Source organism: Giraffa tippelskirchi, chromosome 8 (genome assembly GCF_054371585.1).
Source record: "Giraffa tippelskirchi isolate mGirTip1 chromosome 8, T2T-mGirTip1v1.2.pri, whole genome shotgun sequence".
Taxonomy (NCBI): Eukaryota; Metazoa; Chordata; class Mammalia; order Artiodactyla; family Giraffidae; genus Giraffa; species Giraffa tippelskirchi.
In genome coordinates, this window is record NC_137282.1 from 156,142,214 (window position 1) to 156,161,092 (window position 18,879).

At 43.2% G+C, this 18,879-nt stretch overlaps 1 protein-coding gene and 1 non-coding gene across 26 annotated transcripts in view; both read right to left on the bottom strand.

Moving 5' to 3' along the window:
- Positions 1-18,879, bottom strand: part of PHACTR1 (phosphatase and actin regulator 1) — a 295,378-nt gene that overhangs the window by 95,995 nt on the left and 180,504 nt on the right. For all 25 annotated transcript variants that reach the window (XR_014063310.1, XR_014063311.1, XM_081523720.1 and 22 more), the window contains exon 3: positions 8,686-8,766. Coding sequence is in view for 23 of the 25 variants with exons in the window: in XM_081523720.1 (XP_081379846.1) it covers positions 8,686-8,766 (81 nt within the window). In the remaining 2 variants the exon portion in view is untranslated. The remainder of the gene's footprint in view (positions 1-8,685; positions 8,767-18,879) is intronic.
- TRNAC-ACA (transfer RNA cysteine (anticodon ACA)) lies at positions 14,494-14,565 on the bottom strand. Its single transcript has one exon. It is a non-coding gene; the product is annotated as a tRNA-Cys (tRNA).

Consider the following 18,879-nt stretch of genomic DNA (forward strand, 5'->3'; position numbering starts at 1 on the left):
AATGGTGACCCACTCCAGAATTTTTGCTTGGGAAATCTCAGAGACAGAGGAGCCTGGTGGGGTACAGTCCATAGGGTGGCAAAGAGTTGGACACGACTTAGTGACTAAATAACAACAACAACATAAATTCCAAACAAAGGACAGAAGGTCTTGGTAGAGTTTTTCAGAGTCCACATTCACTGGCTGTGAGCCCTTAGGCAAGGCTGTAACCTCACTGGGCCACAGCTGCTTCATCTCCACATCAGAAAAACAACAAAGGCCAGGCCAGGTGACCTCATGAGATCCTTGCTAAGTCTGAGAAAAATCAGCACTATTCTACTAATGGCCAAACAGCTCACTGTTTTCAGGATATTCTTCTCCATAATAGAAGGCACTATTTGTATGTAGAGTATTTGGCATCCATATACACAAATATAGGAGCTTCCCTGGTAGCTCAGATGGGAAAGAATCAGCCTGCAATGCAGGAGACCTCAGTTGGATCCCTGGGTCGGGAAGATCCCCTGGAGAAGGAAATGGCAACCCAAACTAGTATTCTTGCCTAGAGAATCCCATGGACAGACCATGGGGTCACAAAGAATCAGATACAATTGAGCAACTAACTCTTTCTTTCTATGCCTGAATATACACCCAACATAATGTTTCCTATTTAAATAATTGGCAATAAAGTTTCATGTATCATCAGTTCAATTCAGTCGCTCAGTCTTGTCCAACTCTTTGCAACCCCATGGACTGCAGCGTGCCAGGCCTCCCTGTCTATCACCAACTCCCAGAGTTTACTCAAACTCACGTCCATTGAGTCCGGTGATACCACCCAACCATCTCATCCTCTGTCGTCCCCTTCTCCTCCCACCTTCAATCTTTCCCAGCATCAGGGTCTTTTCAAATGAGTCAGTCCTTCGCATCAGGTGGCCAAAGTATTGGAGTTTCAGCTTCAGCATCAGTTCTTCCAATGAATAACAAGGGGGATCAGAGCTCTAGTGTTCTGGATTTTGCCAACACAGGTGAGCAGATCAAGTCACATATACATGCAGACAGTCTCAGGCTGGCATTTGTTGTTCTTTTCAGTCAACATATACCGAGCATCAACTATGTCCCAGCACTACTGCTGGGAGCAGGATGCCTATAAGGTCCATGAACAAATCAAACAGAGATACTGTCCTGCCTGGTGGAGCTCACATTTCAGTGAGGAGAGACCGATGAGGAAAAGGCTAACACAATATATATGTAATTTATAGATTGCAGGTGATAATGCTGCTGCTACTGCTGCTAAGTCGCTTCAGTCGTGTCCGACTCTGTGCGACCCCATAGACGGCAGCTCACCAGGCTCCCCCGTCCCTGGGATTTTCCAGGCAAGAACACTGGAGTGGGTTGCCATTTCCTTCTCCAATGCATGAAAGGGGAAAGTGAAAGTGAAATCGCTCAGTCGTGTCTGACTCGTAGCGACCCCATGGACTGCAGCCCACCAGGCTCCTCGGTCCATGGGATTCTCCAGGCAAGAGGACTGGAGTGGGGTGCCACGGCCTTCTCCGCAGGTGATAATAGACAGAAGGAAAAAGAAAGAACAAACACAGTGGAGCAGAGTAAGGGGACTATGGACCTAGGGGAGGAGGTGACAGTTTAAAATCCACAGCTTCCAAGGAAGGTTCATTGAGAAGGTGGCGTCTGAGCAAAGAATTAAAAGAGCAGTGAACCATGTGAACGGATGTCTTGGGGAAGAGGGTTCTAGGAAGACAGTGCAGTCAATGCCAATGTCAGGGTCTGGAAAGCAGGTGAGATGTCACAAGAGGAAGTTATAAGGAGGTACTGCCCAGGAACTGAAGCAAACTTAGGGGCTGGAGGGACGATCACAGAGGGTTTTGGAGGCTGCTGGAGAAACCTGGAACTTCTCTGAGTAGGGGGTGACGTGTTCGGATTTACAGAGAACCAAGAGAGAAGCAAATGCAGCCCAGAGGCTTTAATGTACATACCAAGACAACTTAAGGGCTCAAGAATTAGGTTACACGTTGTTTAGAAGTAGCAGGAGGACCAATGCTCCTGTTTGACTGCATTTAGGTCTCTGTGTAAAATATCACCTCCTCCAGAGGGCCTCCATGATTGTGTTTATATAAAATCATGCCCCCCACCCTGAGTTTATCTCCTTACACTACTGCTTTGTTTGCCTTCATAGTATTTATCACTCCTTGACAGTATATCATATGCTTATTTAATTATTTCCTGTCTCCTTTGGTAGAATGTAAACGGAGAAGGTGAGGGTTTTACTCTTTTGGTTATCACTATAGTTGGACACCTGACCACCTGGCCCAGAGTGGGGAGTCAGTACCAATTTGCTGAATGAATGAACGTTCTAGGAGTCTAGGGGAACCCTTAAGTTCTCATTCAAAAAAATAGATTACGAAATTAGTGAATAGTTAAAAATAAGCTGTCTACAAAATGATAGATTATTTTCCATTATTAGTTGGCTTCACATTTTTATTCTTCAGATTGATTATGGTCCACTGTAATGTTTACATTGTGCTTTTCACAAAATTGCTATATCCATATTGTGAGAAATGTGGAAAATGGAGGGAAAAGCATTTAAAATTTTATGTTCCTACTCCATGATTAAACAATTTAAAATTTCCTTCATAGTTTTTAAAGTTTGCTGCATTTTTATATAGCCTTGATAAATCCAGAGATCAAACACTTTTCTGATTTTTAAAGTTTTATCTAAACTTTTTTCTGAACTCTATACTTAACATGATTCGATAGGGAAACCAATAAAAAATATGAGCCATTCAGTAGCTCCTGCTCTTCACACCTGCATTCCATTAAATGAAGGATTCCTGAGCTAGTTTCTACAGATATTGAAAAAATTTCTGCTCTTCAATCCAAGCTCTCATTTTGCCTGACTTAAATTTAGTGAGCAGTTTGGGATTTTAACCTGCTAAGAAAAATATACTGATGGTAACGATAACCCTATATGCAAGACAGAATAAGAGACACAGATGCATAGAACAGTCTTATAGACTCTGAAGGAGAAGGTGAGGGTGGGATGTTCTGGGACAATAGCATTGAAACATGTATATTATCATATGTGAAACAGAACACCATTCCATGTTCGATGCATGAGACAAATGCTCAGGGCTGGGGCAATGGGATGACCCAGAGGGATGGGATGGGGAGGGAGGTGGGAGGGGGGTTCAGGATGGGGAACACATGTAAATCCATGGCTGATTCATGTCAATATATGGCAAAAACCACTATAATATTGTAAAGTAATTAGCCCCCAACTAAAATAAATAAATTTATTTTTAAAAAAAAGATTAAAAAAAAAAAAGAAAAATATACTGCAGTATTATATATCCAGTATAAAAAGAATACTCCAGTCTTCTTGCCTAGAAAATCCTATGGACAAAGGAGCCTGGTGGGCTACAGTCCATGGGGTCGCAATAGTCAGACACGACTTAGCGACTAAACCAACCAAGAAAAATATAAGGAATTTCTAGGAGAGCTTTCAGAATAATCCAAAGTGTTAGTTGCTCAGTCATGTCCAACTCTTTGCGACCCCATGGGCTATAGCCCGCTAGGCTCCTCTATCCATGGAATTCTCCAGGCAAGAATACTGGAATGGGTTGCTATTCCCCTCTCCAGGATCTTCCTGACCTAGGGATCGACCCGGGTCTCCTGCATTGCAGGCAGATTCTTAACTGTCTGAGCCACCAGGGAAGCCATAATAAAAATGCACAAATTCTGAGTTCGCTCTGCCCAAACAGGTGCACATCTCACATCCCTACAGTTTATCTTTACACTTTCTATAAACAAGTAAGGCGTTATTAAGCAAAATCAATAACAAAGAGTTGGAAGAGAAAAGCTCACCTACTAAAGATAAACTGCTTTCCACATTAGCAATATCATATGCAAAACAGTGCAACTGCAGCGTAAACGCAGGCCGGCCCTGGCAGACGGGCTGACAGTCACTACAAACCACTGGGCAGCTGTCGGGGACTGTACCTCTCTGGTGGACAGCGTTTTGCTGCCAGATGACCCGACTCAGGTGCTAACACAGGAGGCAGTGCAAAATGAGGACTGACCAGCCAGGCGATGAGGAAGGACGGCTGAAAGTCTATGAAATTTATCTCTGAAACGAACAACTTGGAAAAGAATGAGAGGCTCTTGGCTCCTTGCTGTTCACTCAAGTTGTGGCAATAAAAGTTTGTTTGCTCTACTCCCTAGGCTCTCAGACACGGCAGCTGAGTGATGCTGTAGGAAAGGGAAGAATGATGCCAAGCAAACACCGTGTTTAGAGGCTAAGAGTACGAGAGGGGAAGGACGGGAAGGCGATGAAATCAGACATCGAGGGACTGGGTTCTCGGCTACCCACATGGTAAGACAGTCGTGAGGGGGGCTGAAGATTCCTGAACCCGAAAGGGGACAATGATGTCCCTTCGTAACACTGAAGGGGGTCTGAACTAGGAAGAGGCATGTCAAAGGTTTCAAAAAATACAAAGGATGATGACGATGAGATTATGACCAATAAAGGTATGTTAACAATTTCTCAAGGATTTTATGGAATGACAGCTACTAGTGCACTCTGCACGTTGTTACAGACGGAAGTGCGTCCGTCCCTGCCGATGGTCCACATTTACATGTGAAGCCCAAACCCCCAGTGTGACTGTATATGGAGATGAGGCTTTTAAGGAAGTAATGAGGTTAAATGAGGCCTGAAGGGTGGGCCTTGATCCAACAGGACTGATTTTCTTGTGAAAAGAGGAAGAGACACCAGGACTGTGCACGCACGGAAGAAAGACCACGTGAGGTCACAGGGAGACGGCAGCCATCTGCAAGCTGAGAGGCGGCCACACCAGAAACCAACCCTGCTGGCACCTGGATCCTGGACTTCCAGCCTCCAAAACCATGAGGAAATGCATTTCTGTTGTTTAAGTCACCCAGCCTCTGGTATTTTGTTATGGCAGCTTTAGCAACCTGATGCAGATATATGATCTCATGTCATCCACATTATCATCTACACTTTCAAATACAGAAACAGAAGCACCAGAGATGTTCAGCAAGTTGACTAAAGTTGCACAGCTCTTGAGAAGTGGAACTAGAACTGCATCCAAGCAATGATTTCAGGACTCACGTTCCTAACAGCTGATGAAACCGAATACAAGGTCGTGTGATTAATATCTACAGTGACAAAAAAAGAAAATGAACGCTTTTATCAGAAAAATCTACAGTAAATACAATTTACTTTGCAATTTTACTTCTCCCCTTCCCATCCTCCAAACAGTAAGTATTCTGGTGAGTAAGCCTGTCTCAAGCCTCTCTATCTGAGGCTCGGGGGGTCTGGCAGCAAGCCTATGAGGTCCATATTCTCCTGGAGTTTATGTGCCAGTGAGGAAGGCCAGTTAACCACAGAAAGGAAAAAAGCAGACACTGGTGAGCGCAAAGACAAAAATAAAACCGGAAGTGGTGGTGACAGGTGGAGGCCAGGCCAGTCCTTTTCTCCACAGCCAGTGACTGAACGTGTGCCATGAGATGACCTCAAACAGGACCCAGCTCCTAATCCTGGGCAGCTCCTAGTGTGTGCTGGCAGCCCCCAGACTCAATGCACCCCCCTATTTCTTCCTCTATAAAGTGGGTCTTTTGCTCTAATGGTCTCAGTTCAGTTCAGTCACTCAGTCGTGTCCGACTTTGCGACCCCATGGGCTGCAGCACGCCAGGCCTCCCTGTCCATCACCAACTCCCGGAGTTTACTCAAACTCATGTCCATTGAGTCGGTGATGCCATCCAACCATCTCATCCTCTGTCGTCCCCTTCTCCTCCCGCCTTCCATCTTTCCCAGCATCAGGGTCTTCTCTAATGATCTACGGCTTCCTTGATTAAGTCAGGAAGTTATTCAGGCAATATTTACCCTAACTCAGTTATTAAGCATAATGGAAATTATAAAGACTATAATAAAATGTATTCTTTCCTTGAGAGGATTCCTGAAGTTTTCCAGTGAGAGACATAAAGGTTGCAGGAAGAACGGAGGGAAGGGGAGGGATCATTGAACTGGATTGAACAGACTTTAGTGCTGACAGTAATATTAATTTAAGCCCTTGGATGCTGACTGTGGAATACCATACCTGTGGTCAGACACTTCACATCTTCACTGGGGAGGGAATGTGGAGAAAGGAGTTTGGGATGAAAGAGGGAAAGTTAAGATCAACAAAAGGGTGGGTTTGGGGGACCTTAAGAAGGCTGTGCGCAGAAGAATTGATGTTTTCAAATTGTGGTGTTGGAGAAGACTCTTGAGAGTCCCTTGGACTGCAAGGAGATCCAACCAGTCCATCCTAAAGGAAATAAACCCTGAATATTCACTGCAAAGACTGAAGCTGAAGCTCCAATACTTTGGCCACCTGATGCAAAGAGCCAACTCATTGGAAAAGACCCTGACTGTGGGAAAGATTGAGGGCAAAAGAAGAGGGCGACAGAGGATGAGATGGTTAGATAGCATCACCAACTCAACGGACATGAGTTTGAGCAAACTTCTGGAGATAGTGAAGGACAGGAAAGGCTGAAGTGCTGCAGTCCATGGGGTTGCAAAGAGTTGGACACGACTGAGTGACTGAACAACAACAGCAAGTAAGACACTGGATAAAAGTGACAAAGTTATGGATTCTTTTTCTCTGGAGAGCCTAATCAGCCAAAGAAACTGTCTCTTGGCATGGCTTGCTCAGAAGTAGAAGGCTAGCGTGGCTCACCCAGGAGATGCCAGAAGGCTATGATAATTACTGAAGAATTAAGTCACTCAGTCAAGTGCAACTCTTTGCTACCCCATGGACTGTAGCCTGTCAGGCTCCTCTGCCCATGGAATTATCCAGGCAAATATACTAGAGTGGGTTGCCATATCCTATGCCAGGGGATCTTCCAGACCCAGGGATTGAACCTGGGTCTTCTGCACTGCAGGCAGATTCTTTACCATCTGAGGCACCAACTAATCAAGGAAAGTTGAAATAATACAACTTCACACCCTACCAGTGAGTGGTGGTGCAGATTTTTTGTGTATTTACTGAAATATATATGGGAAGATCATGCGTATGTTTGGGGCTGTGGCTATGATTGTTGAATAGGGTACACTTGAACTCCTGGTTTGCCTGTCCAAAAATATTCCAGAGGTCTTTCCAATACATTCATGATACATGACAACTTAGTTTTATTCAATAAACTTTACTAATTCAGATTCATTTTTAAAAACCTTTAAGATTTGGCTAAAAATAAAGATTGAACTTTAAAATGTGTTAAAAATAGACTGGTTTTTATTTCATTAGTTTTAGAACACTCTATATTGACACAGATTTTTCACTCTAATTGTTGCCTATGAGAACTTATTATTACATGCAAGGCCCTTACGACTTGCAGCATTTCAAAGTGGCAAAGTGTTCTAAAAATGCTTTAGAAGTGCCATCAGGATGCTCCACGACAGGGGTGAATGAGGTGACTTGTACTAGAGGAATAAGGACCAACTCACTGAGGACACTAGAATCAGAGAGAAGCACCCAGGTTAGAAACACACCTGTCTTTTGGTGTCAGGACACGAACTCAGCACGTAGAAGACCTACGAAAATGTGGTGAACTGTCAGAATTACAAGATCACTTTGATGATGACTAGGGTGGATCTTTAAAGGAGAGTATGTGACTTAATAATCTGGCCTAACAAACAACACTGGTGTCAAACAATAAGACCTAAAACAGTATTGATGACTGTAACAAAGCTGGAATAACATTTTGTCGTATCTCATAAAGGACTTCCCTGGTGGCTCAGAGGCAAAGAATCTACTTGCCAATGCAGGAGCTGCAGGTTTGATTCCTGGGTCAGGAACATACCCGGGAGAAGGAAACAGCAACCTATTCTAGTATTCTTGCCTAGGAAATCCCACAGAGGAACCTGGTGGGCGTCAGTCCATGGGGTCGCAAAGAGTCGGACACGACTGAGCGACGAAGCACAGCACAGAGACTAAACAACGTTTCTCGTAAAGCTTTAAGTGAAGGGTGATGAGGGGAAGGGTGGAGAGGAAGGAGAAGGGTTGGCAGGGTTAATACGCTGTGTAAACCACTGTGTACCTTTGTATTTAAAAGGCAGTAGTTCAACCAGCAAAAGGCACGTGATAAATCACTGGCGAACACTTGTGCACACATTCAGAGAGCATTTGTAATCATTGTAAATATTATCATTTGAAATCTCTTACGTGTACATTTATATCTTTATCATTTTCTCCACTTTGATTCTCCTACTGCTGGGAGACGGACTGCCCAAAAAAGCTGTTCACAGTATTCTAGATGCTTGTGGATTTTTAACATTTGTCTTGGGAATCCCTAAGTGCCTAAAAGAACCGAACCAATTAAATGCACCCCAGCTGTGTGTTCAGACACCAGCAGGCTCACCACCGGTACCGACACCATTCCTGGGGCCCCATCACTTTTCTGAGCATCCTGTGGTTTGACTCCAAAGCTGAGAAAAAGGGAGGGTTCACCTTTGCGACAATACCAATCATTTCAGCGCTGTCGGCTCCGTTCTCTGATCTCTCCAGAAGTGTCTGGAGTTTTACAGATTCAAACGCTGATAAAGCAATGCAGAGAACGGAATCCTATTCTGAGAAATACACACACAGATTCCAAGCATGGCTTCTTTCTGGCCCGCGGAGCCTAGAGTGGTCCCCTTACCTTTATCATAGATTTCCTTCAAGACCCCTCGTTTAATCAGCTCCTCTCTGCTTTGCCTCATGGATATTTTCCTTTCCAGGGCTGCAAGCAAAACACAGAGAAGGAGGTGTGAGTCGGTAACAAAGACGATTTAAAAAAAAAGCACATTTTAAGATGTGCTAAAATATAACATATTGGAAAGCTTCTGTAAATCATACTTGACTAATGTAAGCTTATGATACCAGTGAACAGCTACTATGATCAGCATCTTAATCTGCTTATTTCATTTCATCTTCAAGACAATCAAATTACCTATGATGCAGGCATTTTTATTTCACTTTATTTAATTGCAATATATGGTTGAGGAACCTGTACCATAGAGCAGCTCAACCATCTATCAGAATCACACTGAGAAGAGGATCTAGGATTTGAAGCCAGAAATGCTACCTCCATCCCTGGTTTAACTTGGATACATGGCATCTTCCAGAGTGTGACCTTGCCTCAGAAAGGGATTCCTCAAAAGGGATTCCTCTTTTAATTACCTAGTTCATACAGATCATGTCTTATTGTCTTACTGAGGATTTAGTTGCTTCTTAGCTATTAAAAAATGCTCTGAAAACATCTCTTCTAAAGCTCCCTGGATTGGTACCCAAGTTCCGAGGAGAGACTGAGGGGGCGGTGGGAGGCCTCTGTGGGACACCCACCCAACCTCTCTTGGCTCCCAGCAAGGAACGAAGAACAGTTCAGTTCCCAAACGCCCCTCTACGAGGACCCAGCCTCTCACCTAAGCCAACCGCTCAGGCAGGTGGGGGCTGGGGGAGGGAAGAGGGAGCATTTCCTCGGATCAGTGGTGTGATGGAGGGCAAGCCAAGCGGGAACAGAGCCCCCGAGTGGGGAAGGGAGGGGCGGCACACAGGGCAGGCCTGTGACTCCAGGCAGGACGGGGGGACTGGCGGAGCCTGCAGAGGAAGCAAAGCTATTCATTCCAGCACTGACATTCAGGAAACACTGAGAGGAGGAGGTGAGGGGTGGTTGTGGTCACTTGGTCAGCTTGAGATTCTTTGCATGCTTTGGTTACACAGTCATGGGGGGGGTGCGGGAAGTACCGGTTATAAAATAAGAAAACAATTTTATGCAGATAAATTTAGATACAGATTAATTAAACACACACAACTCTCAATAGAATTTAATGCAAAAAAATACATTAGTGAGAACTAGAAAGAAAGCAAGGACACAAGAGCTGTGATTGAACTCTGTCGCCCACCAGCTGTTCGATCTTCACCAAGTCACTCCGCCCGTCTGGAAAGACACTGATGCCTTCCCCGCTGCCATTTAACAGGTCCAGCCTGGGCCCCGACAACTATATGACAATCAAAAGCTCTCTGGGTTATTCTCAAGCACATCAGGACTGAAAATCCCTGATTATCCATTTTGAAACTTATTATTTTGAAACTTATTATTTTAAAAAGGTATTCTAACGCCCTCCCTTAGATTACAATGAATTCAATGGTATGAGAAGGAAAAATAAATGTTAGCCCTGGCAGACAGCTTACTGAGCACATATTAATAAGAAGATGGATGTATATAAATCTATAGCCCCCAGAAGTGAGGGCAGGACAAGGGTTATATGGAAGGACAAGGGTTAGAGGTGAGGAGGGAAACTATCGAGCAGTGTTCGCTTTGGGAGGTGAAGGAGTTTTATGTCCTGAACCAAAGGACAAGATACGGTGGGAAGAGGGCAGAAGGTTCTCTCGTGCAGAAGGGGGATATCCGGGGGAGGGGAAGAGAAGTGTGTGCCATTAGGTCAGAAAGTTCTGCCTGATTTTAAAAAACATTTGCTCAGCAGCACAGTAGGAAAGACTGAATAGGCAAGACGAAGTGGGGGATTTCAAGGTACAAGTTTATTAGTGATCTTCCGGATGAATAAAGAAGTGTCATCCTGTCCTGAACCATGTAAATGAACAGATTTCCCTTCAACAAAACAAGTCTCCCAGGGGCTTTTCAAAACCATGGAGTAAAGTGGGTGAACCAGAACCACAGATGGAAAGGAAGGATCTGCAGCCAGGTGGGCAGAGCCCTGGACGCGGAGGTCCGAGAGCTCCAGCATCAGCAGAATATGGATGCTCTCAGGCCAACCACTGTTATCCGGACCTCAGCTGTCTCTCCACACTCAGTCAACAACAGAGGACCAGCTGCCCACAGTGCAAGGGACTCCCATCAGGGGCTGGGGATGATGGTAACCAGAGGGACAGCCCCTCCCTCCCAGAGATCACAGGCTAAGGTCCGATTCAGTCATCAAATGAGACGTCACCTCATCCATGATGGCAAATTGAGATGGGCCTCAAAAGAAGACATGCTTCCATCAGAGCATATGCTAAATAACCTCCTCCATGGGGGAGCTTGGGCTTCCCTGGTGGCTCAGCAGTAAAGAACCCGCCTGCCAAAGCAGGAGACTCGGGTTCAATCCCTGAGTTGGGAAGATCCCCTGGAGAAGGAAATGGCAACCCACTCCAGTATTCTTGCCTGGAGAATTCCATGGACAGAGGAGCCTGGCATGCTACAGTCCATGGGGATGTAAAAGAGTCAGACATGACTGACTGCCTGAACAACAGCAACAACTGGGGAATTCGAGAAGGCTTTTCTGAGGAAGAGACCCCCAAGTTGGGTCTGAAAGCTGAATGTATGTTATCTTAGCTCAGGGCAGTCAGGGAGGAAGTGGAAAACACTCCAGACAGAGCAAGCTGGGGGGATCAGGGTGCCGTGGACAAGCAGAGAGGAAGCCGGTGTGACTGCACAGCCAGCACCAGTTGGAGGATGATGGTTTGAGATGCAGCCAGAGGGGCAGGGGGTGATGGGCCACGCAGGGCCTTCCTGACCACGTTATTCTAAGGGAAATGTGAAGAAACTGATCGGGTTTGAGTTATTTGACAGACCAAAGTCCACTTCAGCATGAAGGATGGACTACAAGGAGGCCAGTCATAGATGACTGCAGAAGTCCGGGCAGAAGATGAAGGCAGCTACACAAGGATGCTGAAGACAAACAGGGAGTGGTCAAGAAATGAAAAAAAAAATAAGTGCCCACAAGAGCAAAAACATCAGTTAAGAACAAAAACAGTAAATCTAAGCAGATGATTCAACTTTAGGCCACAGTAAACGAGAGGGCAGCATTAAAATACAAGGATTAGATATACAGCATATATCTAAAGATATATGGTGAAGATAACTAAAGATATAAAGATGAAGGGGCTTCCCCAGTGGCTCAGTGGTAAAGAATCTACCTGCAACACAGGAGATGTGGGTTCGATCCCTGGGTTGGGAAGATTCCCTGGAGGAGGAAATGGCAATCCACTCCAGTATTCTTGCCAGAAAATCTCATGGACAGAGGAGCCTGGCGGACTACAGTCCACAGTGTCGCAGAGAGTCAGATATGACTGCATGTAAAGGTGAATTTCTGAAACCAATTATTTTAACCTCTAACACAACAGAACCAAAAAGAAAAAGCAGGAAGCTGACTTCCCCCACCAACATGAAAATACAGGTTAGGCAGCAACAATGCAATTCCTTGGATCTTCAGAAAAGAACCAAATTTCTGGGCTGCAGTAACGCAGTAAATGTAAAACACTGTAATAGGCTTTCAAGATAGTCCTACGGCAACTGAAACACCAAAATAAAGTTGCATAAACAAGCAAATGTGCAAACGCTAAAGCAGCGACATCCAGTCTAAAATTCCACACCAACATCTGAAACAGCCTAAAGAGAAAAAGGGGGAAGTGACTGGCTTTTACAGACCGACAAAGAATTAGTACAGTAGATCCAAACACCTTTTAAAAAGCTTCACATATCCCTTCTTTCTTGCCTGAAATGAGTGAGAGAAGGACTTTTCACTTACTGTACCCAATACAGCCCCCAAAAACATATTAAAAGGTTGGCCCATCTAAGGAGGGCTCTCTAAGCTTGTCATTAAACAAAATATTAACGTAAAAGTCATCCAGGAAACCTTGAAAAGCATAGTTATTATTGCACCTTTATCAACATCTAGTAATCATGTCTTTTTATTTTTGATTTTTTTGATTTGTTGACATCTTGGGGCCACGCCGATCCTAGAGCCGGCCCCTCCCAGGAGCCTGCCTTTCCTATGCAAACCAACCAATCCAGAGCCCCACCCTCAACCGCCTCCTTCACAGAGTTCTTACGGACAATAGGCCACTGTTCCTCTGCCCTAATCACCACAGGGCCAGGTACCAGACAACTGGAGACACTCCTTAAGCCCCAGAGTCCACTACAATGATTCAAACCAGTCAGGTAAGCCCATTTGCCCTGTCCTGCCCATTGCTTTTTGTGGAAACCATGAAAAAAGGCTCTTGCCCATGTTTTTCTCCCATTCTGTCTGTCTCCTGAACAACCTGCTTTGGCCCTCCATGGCCTGGCATACCCTTTCTCTTGCAAGCTGGAGGATAACAAACTCTTTTCAATGGCAATCGTCTCTTGATCTGTTGGCTTCACCATACCTGAATAATAAGAAAACCTACATTTAAAAACATACCTATCCACTGATGAAAGAAATCAAAGAGGACACAAACAGATGGAGAAATATACCGTGTTTGTGGATTATAAGAATTAATATAGTGAAAATGAGTATACTACTCAAAGCAATCTATAGATTCAATGCAATCCCTATCAAGCTACCAACGGTATTTTTCACAGAACTAGAACAAATAATTTCACAATTTGTATGGAAATACAAAAAAACCTCGAATAGCCAAAGCAATCTAGAGAAAGAAGAATGGAACTGGAGGAATCAACCTGCCTGACTTCAGGCTCTACTACAAAGCCACAGTCATCAAGACAGTATGGTACTGGCACAAAGATAGAAATATAGATCAATGGAACAAAATAGAAAGCCCAGAGATAAATCCACACACATATGGACACCTTATCTTTGACAAAGGAGGCAAGAATATACAATGGAGAAAAGACAATCTCTTTAACAAGTGGTGCTGGGAAAACTGGTCAACCACTTGTAAAAGAATGAAACTAGAACACTTTCTAACACCATACACAAAAATAAACTCAAAATGGATTAAAAATCTAAATGTAAGAGCAGAAACTATAAAACTCCTAGAGGAAAACATACACAAAACACTCTCCGACATAAATCACAGCAGGATCCTCCATGACCCACCTCCCAGAATATTGGAAATAAAAGCAAAAATAAACAAATGGGACCTAATTAAAATTAAAAGCTTTTGCACAACAAAGGAAACTATAAGCAAGGTGAAAAGACAGCCTTCAGAATGGGAGAAAATAATAGCAAATGAAGCAACAAACAATTAATCTCAAAAATATACAAGCAACTCCTGCAGCTGAATTCCAGAAAAATAAACGACCCAATCAAAAACAGGGCCAAAGAACTAAACAGACATTTCTCCAAAGAAGACATACAGATGACTAACAAACACATGAAAAGATGCTCAACATCACTCATTATTAGAGAAATGCAAATCAAAACCACAATGAGGTACCATTTCACGCCCATCAGAATGGCTGCTATCCAAAAGTCTACAAGCAATAAATGCTGGAGAGGGTGTGGAGAAAAGGGAACCCTCTTACACTGTTGGTGGGAATGCAAACTAGTACAGCCACTATGGAGAACAGTGTGGAGATGCCTTAAAAAACTGGGAATAGAGCTGCCATAGTGAATAGTGAAGTCACTCAGTCACGTCCGACTCTTTGCGACCCCTTGGACTGTAGCCCACAGGGCTCCTCCGTCCATGGGATTTTCCAGGCAAGAATACTGGAGGGGGTTGCCATTTCCTTCTCCAGGAGATCTTCCCAACCCAGGGATTGAACCTGGGTCTCCCGCATTGTAGGCAGACGCTTTACCATCTGAGCCACCAGGGAAGTCTATGACCCAGCAATCCCACTGCTGGGCATACACACTGAGGAAACCAGAATTGAAAGAGATGCATGTACCCCAATGTTCATCACAGCACTGTTTATAATAGCCAGGACGTGGAAGCAACCAAGATGTCCATCAGCAGACGAATGGATAAGGAAGCTGTGGTACATACACACAATGGAATATTACTCAGCCATTAAAAAGAATATATTTGAATCAGTTCTATTGAGATGGATGAAACTGGAGCTCATTATACAGAGTGAAGTAAGCCAGAAAGAAAAACACCAATACAGTATACTAATGCATATATATGGAATTTGAAAGATGGTAACGATAACCCTATATGCGAGACAAAATAAGAGACACAGATGCATAGAACAGTCTTATGGACTCTGAGGGAGCAGGTGAGGGTGGGACGTTCTGAGAGAATAGCATTGAAACATGTATATTATCATATGTGAAACAGAACACCATTCCAGGTTCGATGCATGAGACAAATGCTCAGGGCTGGGGCAATGGGATGACCCAGAGGGATGGGATTGGGAGGGAGGTGGGAGGGGGGTTCAGGATGGGGAACACATGTAAACCCATGACTGATTCATGTCAATGTATGGCAAAAACTATTACAATATTGTAAAGTAATTAGCCTCTAATTAAAATAAATAAATTTATTAAAAAAAAAACCATACCTATCCTTGCACTGGTTTCTAAACAAAGGTAAAAAACTAAGGTTATTTTTTTCCACAGCTTTACGTTCCATTCTATTGCTCAGAAGCCTGTTTACAATTGAGTGAAAGCTTTATAAATAGGAAGCCTGGTGAAAGAAGGACTCTCAACAGTAAATTCCATCACAGCCCAGAGACCAACTCTGGTAACGGAATGAGAGCAGTTTTAATCACTTTTGTAAACTTCTTTTGAGCCAGTACTGCAGTCTATGCCATGTTTACTAAAAGCCAGTTCCCCATCACCTCCCTCTAATTAATTTTTTCAGTTTCCCTATACATTTGGATTTGTGCTAAGCCAAGGAATCCTATGCTTCTTTGACATCGAAGAATTAAAACTGGCATCTTGGAAGGGCTTGTCCTTGCTTAGTGAATGCCTGGGCTGGATAAATTTGTTAAAAATAGCTAGAACATTCTTTTTTTATTTTCTGCATGTGCACACATGTATGCTTTTTTTAATTTATGGAAAGAGATGAAGCATTTTAACAGTAAATAATTTAAGAAATAGAAAACAAACTTCTTTTTCATTGTCCCTCCTTTCAAACACCCAACTCATCAATTCTCACTACTGCCCTTCTTTGATAATTTCCTTCTCTCTTTCCTCCATCTCTCTCTCCTCCTTTTCTACATACTCCCACACTATATAAATACAGTTTTTAAAACCACAAATGGGCTCATTCTGCTCATATTATTTCACAACTCTTTTTTTCTCCTCTCATTTATGAATATTTTGGAAATCTTCCCGTTGGTACATACAGAAAACACCTCATTCTTTTTGAGTACCACCTACCATTACATGGATCTAAGTGCCAAATTCAGACTTAAATTGAAGAAAGTAGGGAAAACCACCAGACCATTCAGGTGTGACCTAAATTAAATCCCTTACGATTATACAGTTTAAGTGACAAATAGATTCAAGGGATTAGATCTGATAGAGTGCCTGAAGAACTATGGATGGAGGTTCGTGACATTGTACAGGAGACAGGGATCAAGATCATCCCCAAGAAAAAGAAATGCAAAAAGGCAAAATGGTTGTCTGAGGATGCCTTACAAATAGCTGGGAATAGAAGAGAAGCAAAAGGCAAAGGAAAAAAGGAAAGATATACCCATTTGAATGCAGAATTCCAAAGAATAGCAAAGAGAGATAAGAAAGCGTTCCTATGGAATCAATGCAAAGAAACAGAGGAAAACAATAGAATGGGAAAGTCTAGAGATCTCTTCAAGAAAATCAGAGATATCAAGGGAACATTTCATGCAAAGCTGGGCACAATAAAGGACAGAAATGGTATGGACCTAACAGAAGCAGAAGATATTAAGAAGAGGTGGCAAGAATACACAGAAGAACTGTACAAAAAAGATCTTCATGACCCAGATAATCACGATGGTACGATCACTCACCTAGAGCCAGACATCCTGGAATGTGAAGTCAAGTGGGCCTTAGGAAGCATCACTACCAATAAAGCTAGTGGAAGTGATGGAATTCCAGTTAAGTCATTTCAAATCCTAAAAGATGATGCTGTGAAAGTGTTGCACTCAATATGCCAGCAAATTTGGAAAACTCAACAGTGGCCACAGGACTGGAAAAGGTCAGTTTTCATTCCAATCCCAAAGAAAGGCAATGCCAAAGAATGCTCAAATATACCACACAATTGCATTCATCTCACATGCTAGTAAAGTAATGCTCAAAATTCTCCAAGCCAGGCTTCAACAATACGTGAACCGTGAACTTCCAGATGTTCAAGCTGGTTTTAGAAAAGGAACAGGAACCAGAGATCAAATTGCCAACATCCGTTGAATCATTGAAAAAGCAAGAGAGTTCCAGAAGAACATCTATTTCTGCTTTATTGACTATGCCAAAGTCTTTGACTGTGTGGACCACAACAAACTCTGAAAAATTCTTAAAGAGATGAGAATACCAGACCACCTGACCTGCCTCTTGAGAAATCTGTATGCAGATTAGGAAGCAACAGTTAGAACTGGACATGGAACAACAGACTGGTTCCAAGTAGGGAAAGGAGCACGTCAAGTCTGTATATTGTCACCCTGCTTATTTAACTTATATGCAGAGTATATCATGAGAAACGCTGGGCTGAATGAAGCACAAGCTGGAATCAAGATTGCCGGGAGAAATATCAATAACATCAGACATGCAGATGACACCACCCTTATGACAGAAAGTGAAGAACTAAAGAGCCTCTTGATGAAAGTGAAAGAGGACAGTGAAAAAGCTGGCTTAAAACTCAACATTCAGAAAACTGAATGGCAGTTGGCATGGCATCTGGTCCCATGACTTCGTGGCAAGTAAATGGGGAAACAGTGAGAAACTTTATTTTTTGTGCTCCAAAATCACTGCAGATGGTGACTGCAGCCATGAAATTAAAAGACGCTTACTCCTTGGAAGCAAAGTTATGACCAACCTAGACAGCATATTAAAAAGCAGAGACATTACTTTGCCAACAAAGGTCTGTCTAGTCAAGGCTATGGTTTTTCCAGTGGTCACGTATGGATGTGAGAGTTGGACTATAAAGAAAGCTGAGCGCTGAAGAATTGATGCTTTTGAACTGTGGTGTTGGAGAAGACTCTTGAGAGTCCCTTGGACTGCAAGGAGATCCAACCAGTCCATCCTAAAGGAAATCAGTCCTGAATATTCATTGGAAGGACTGATGCTGAGGCTGAAACTGCAATACTTTGGTCACCTGATGTGAAGAACTGACTCGTTTGAAAAGACCCTGATGCTGGGAAAGATTGAAGGTGGGAGGAGAAGGGGAGGACAGAGGATCACATGGTTGGATGGCATCACCAACTCGATGGACATGAGTTTGAGTAAACTCCGGGAGTTGGCAATGGACAGGGAGGCCTGACGTGGTGCAGTCCATGGTGTTCCAAAGAATTGAACATGACTTAGCGACTGAACTGAAGTGGCAGAACTTATTTCACCATCTGAAACTGAAGGAAGTTTAAGTTGCTTCAACTCTTGGGCCTATAAACATTGTCACTGTGATTGTACCTCTTCAGGCACCTGTATGAACAAGCATAAGAATTTTTCTAGTATGTATCACTAGACTTACTGGGAAGAGGGTATTTTTGATGTGTTCCAGTACTGATAGAAGAAAGAAACTCTTATATTTCATAAAACGAGGAAATGGGGAAAAAAGCAATATCGATGCTTTTTTAGTCATCTGTTTCTTCTCAGAGTACCAGGGCAGGGAGCTGTTTGCATTTTCCTCTAGGATAATCTATCTTTGTTGAATTCTCTGCACAACTGCCTTAAATTACACTCTGTATGGGACAGAAGTTTGAAGGGGAAAAAACAATTGATAAATGATGAAATCTACAGTAGCTTACTGTGGAGACTTATGCCTTCTTCAGTGGTTAAAATAGTCAGCCTGCAAGTACTGGGTTGGCCAAAAAGTTCATTTGAGTTTTTCCATAAGATGGTGTGGGAAAAACCAACTGAACTTTTTGGTTAATCCAGTAAAATCTGTAGCTTTTACCCCTTTAAAATTTGACAACTCCAGTGAAAGTGAATTTAGGCTAGAGATCTACAAGTAATAAATGGAATGAGCCTCTGGAACTTGGAATCTACGTCTACTT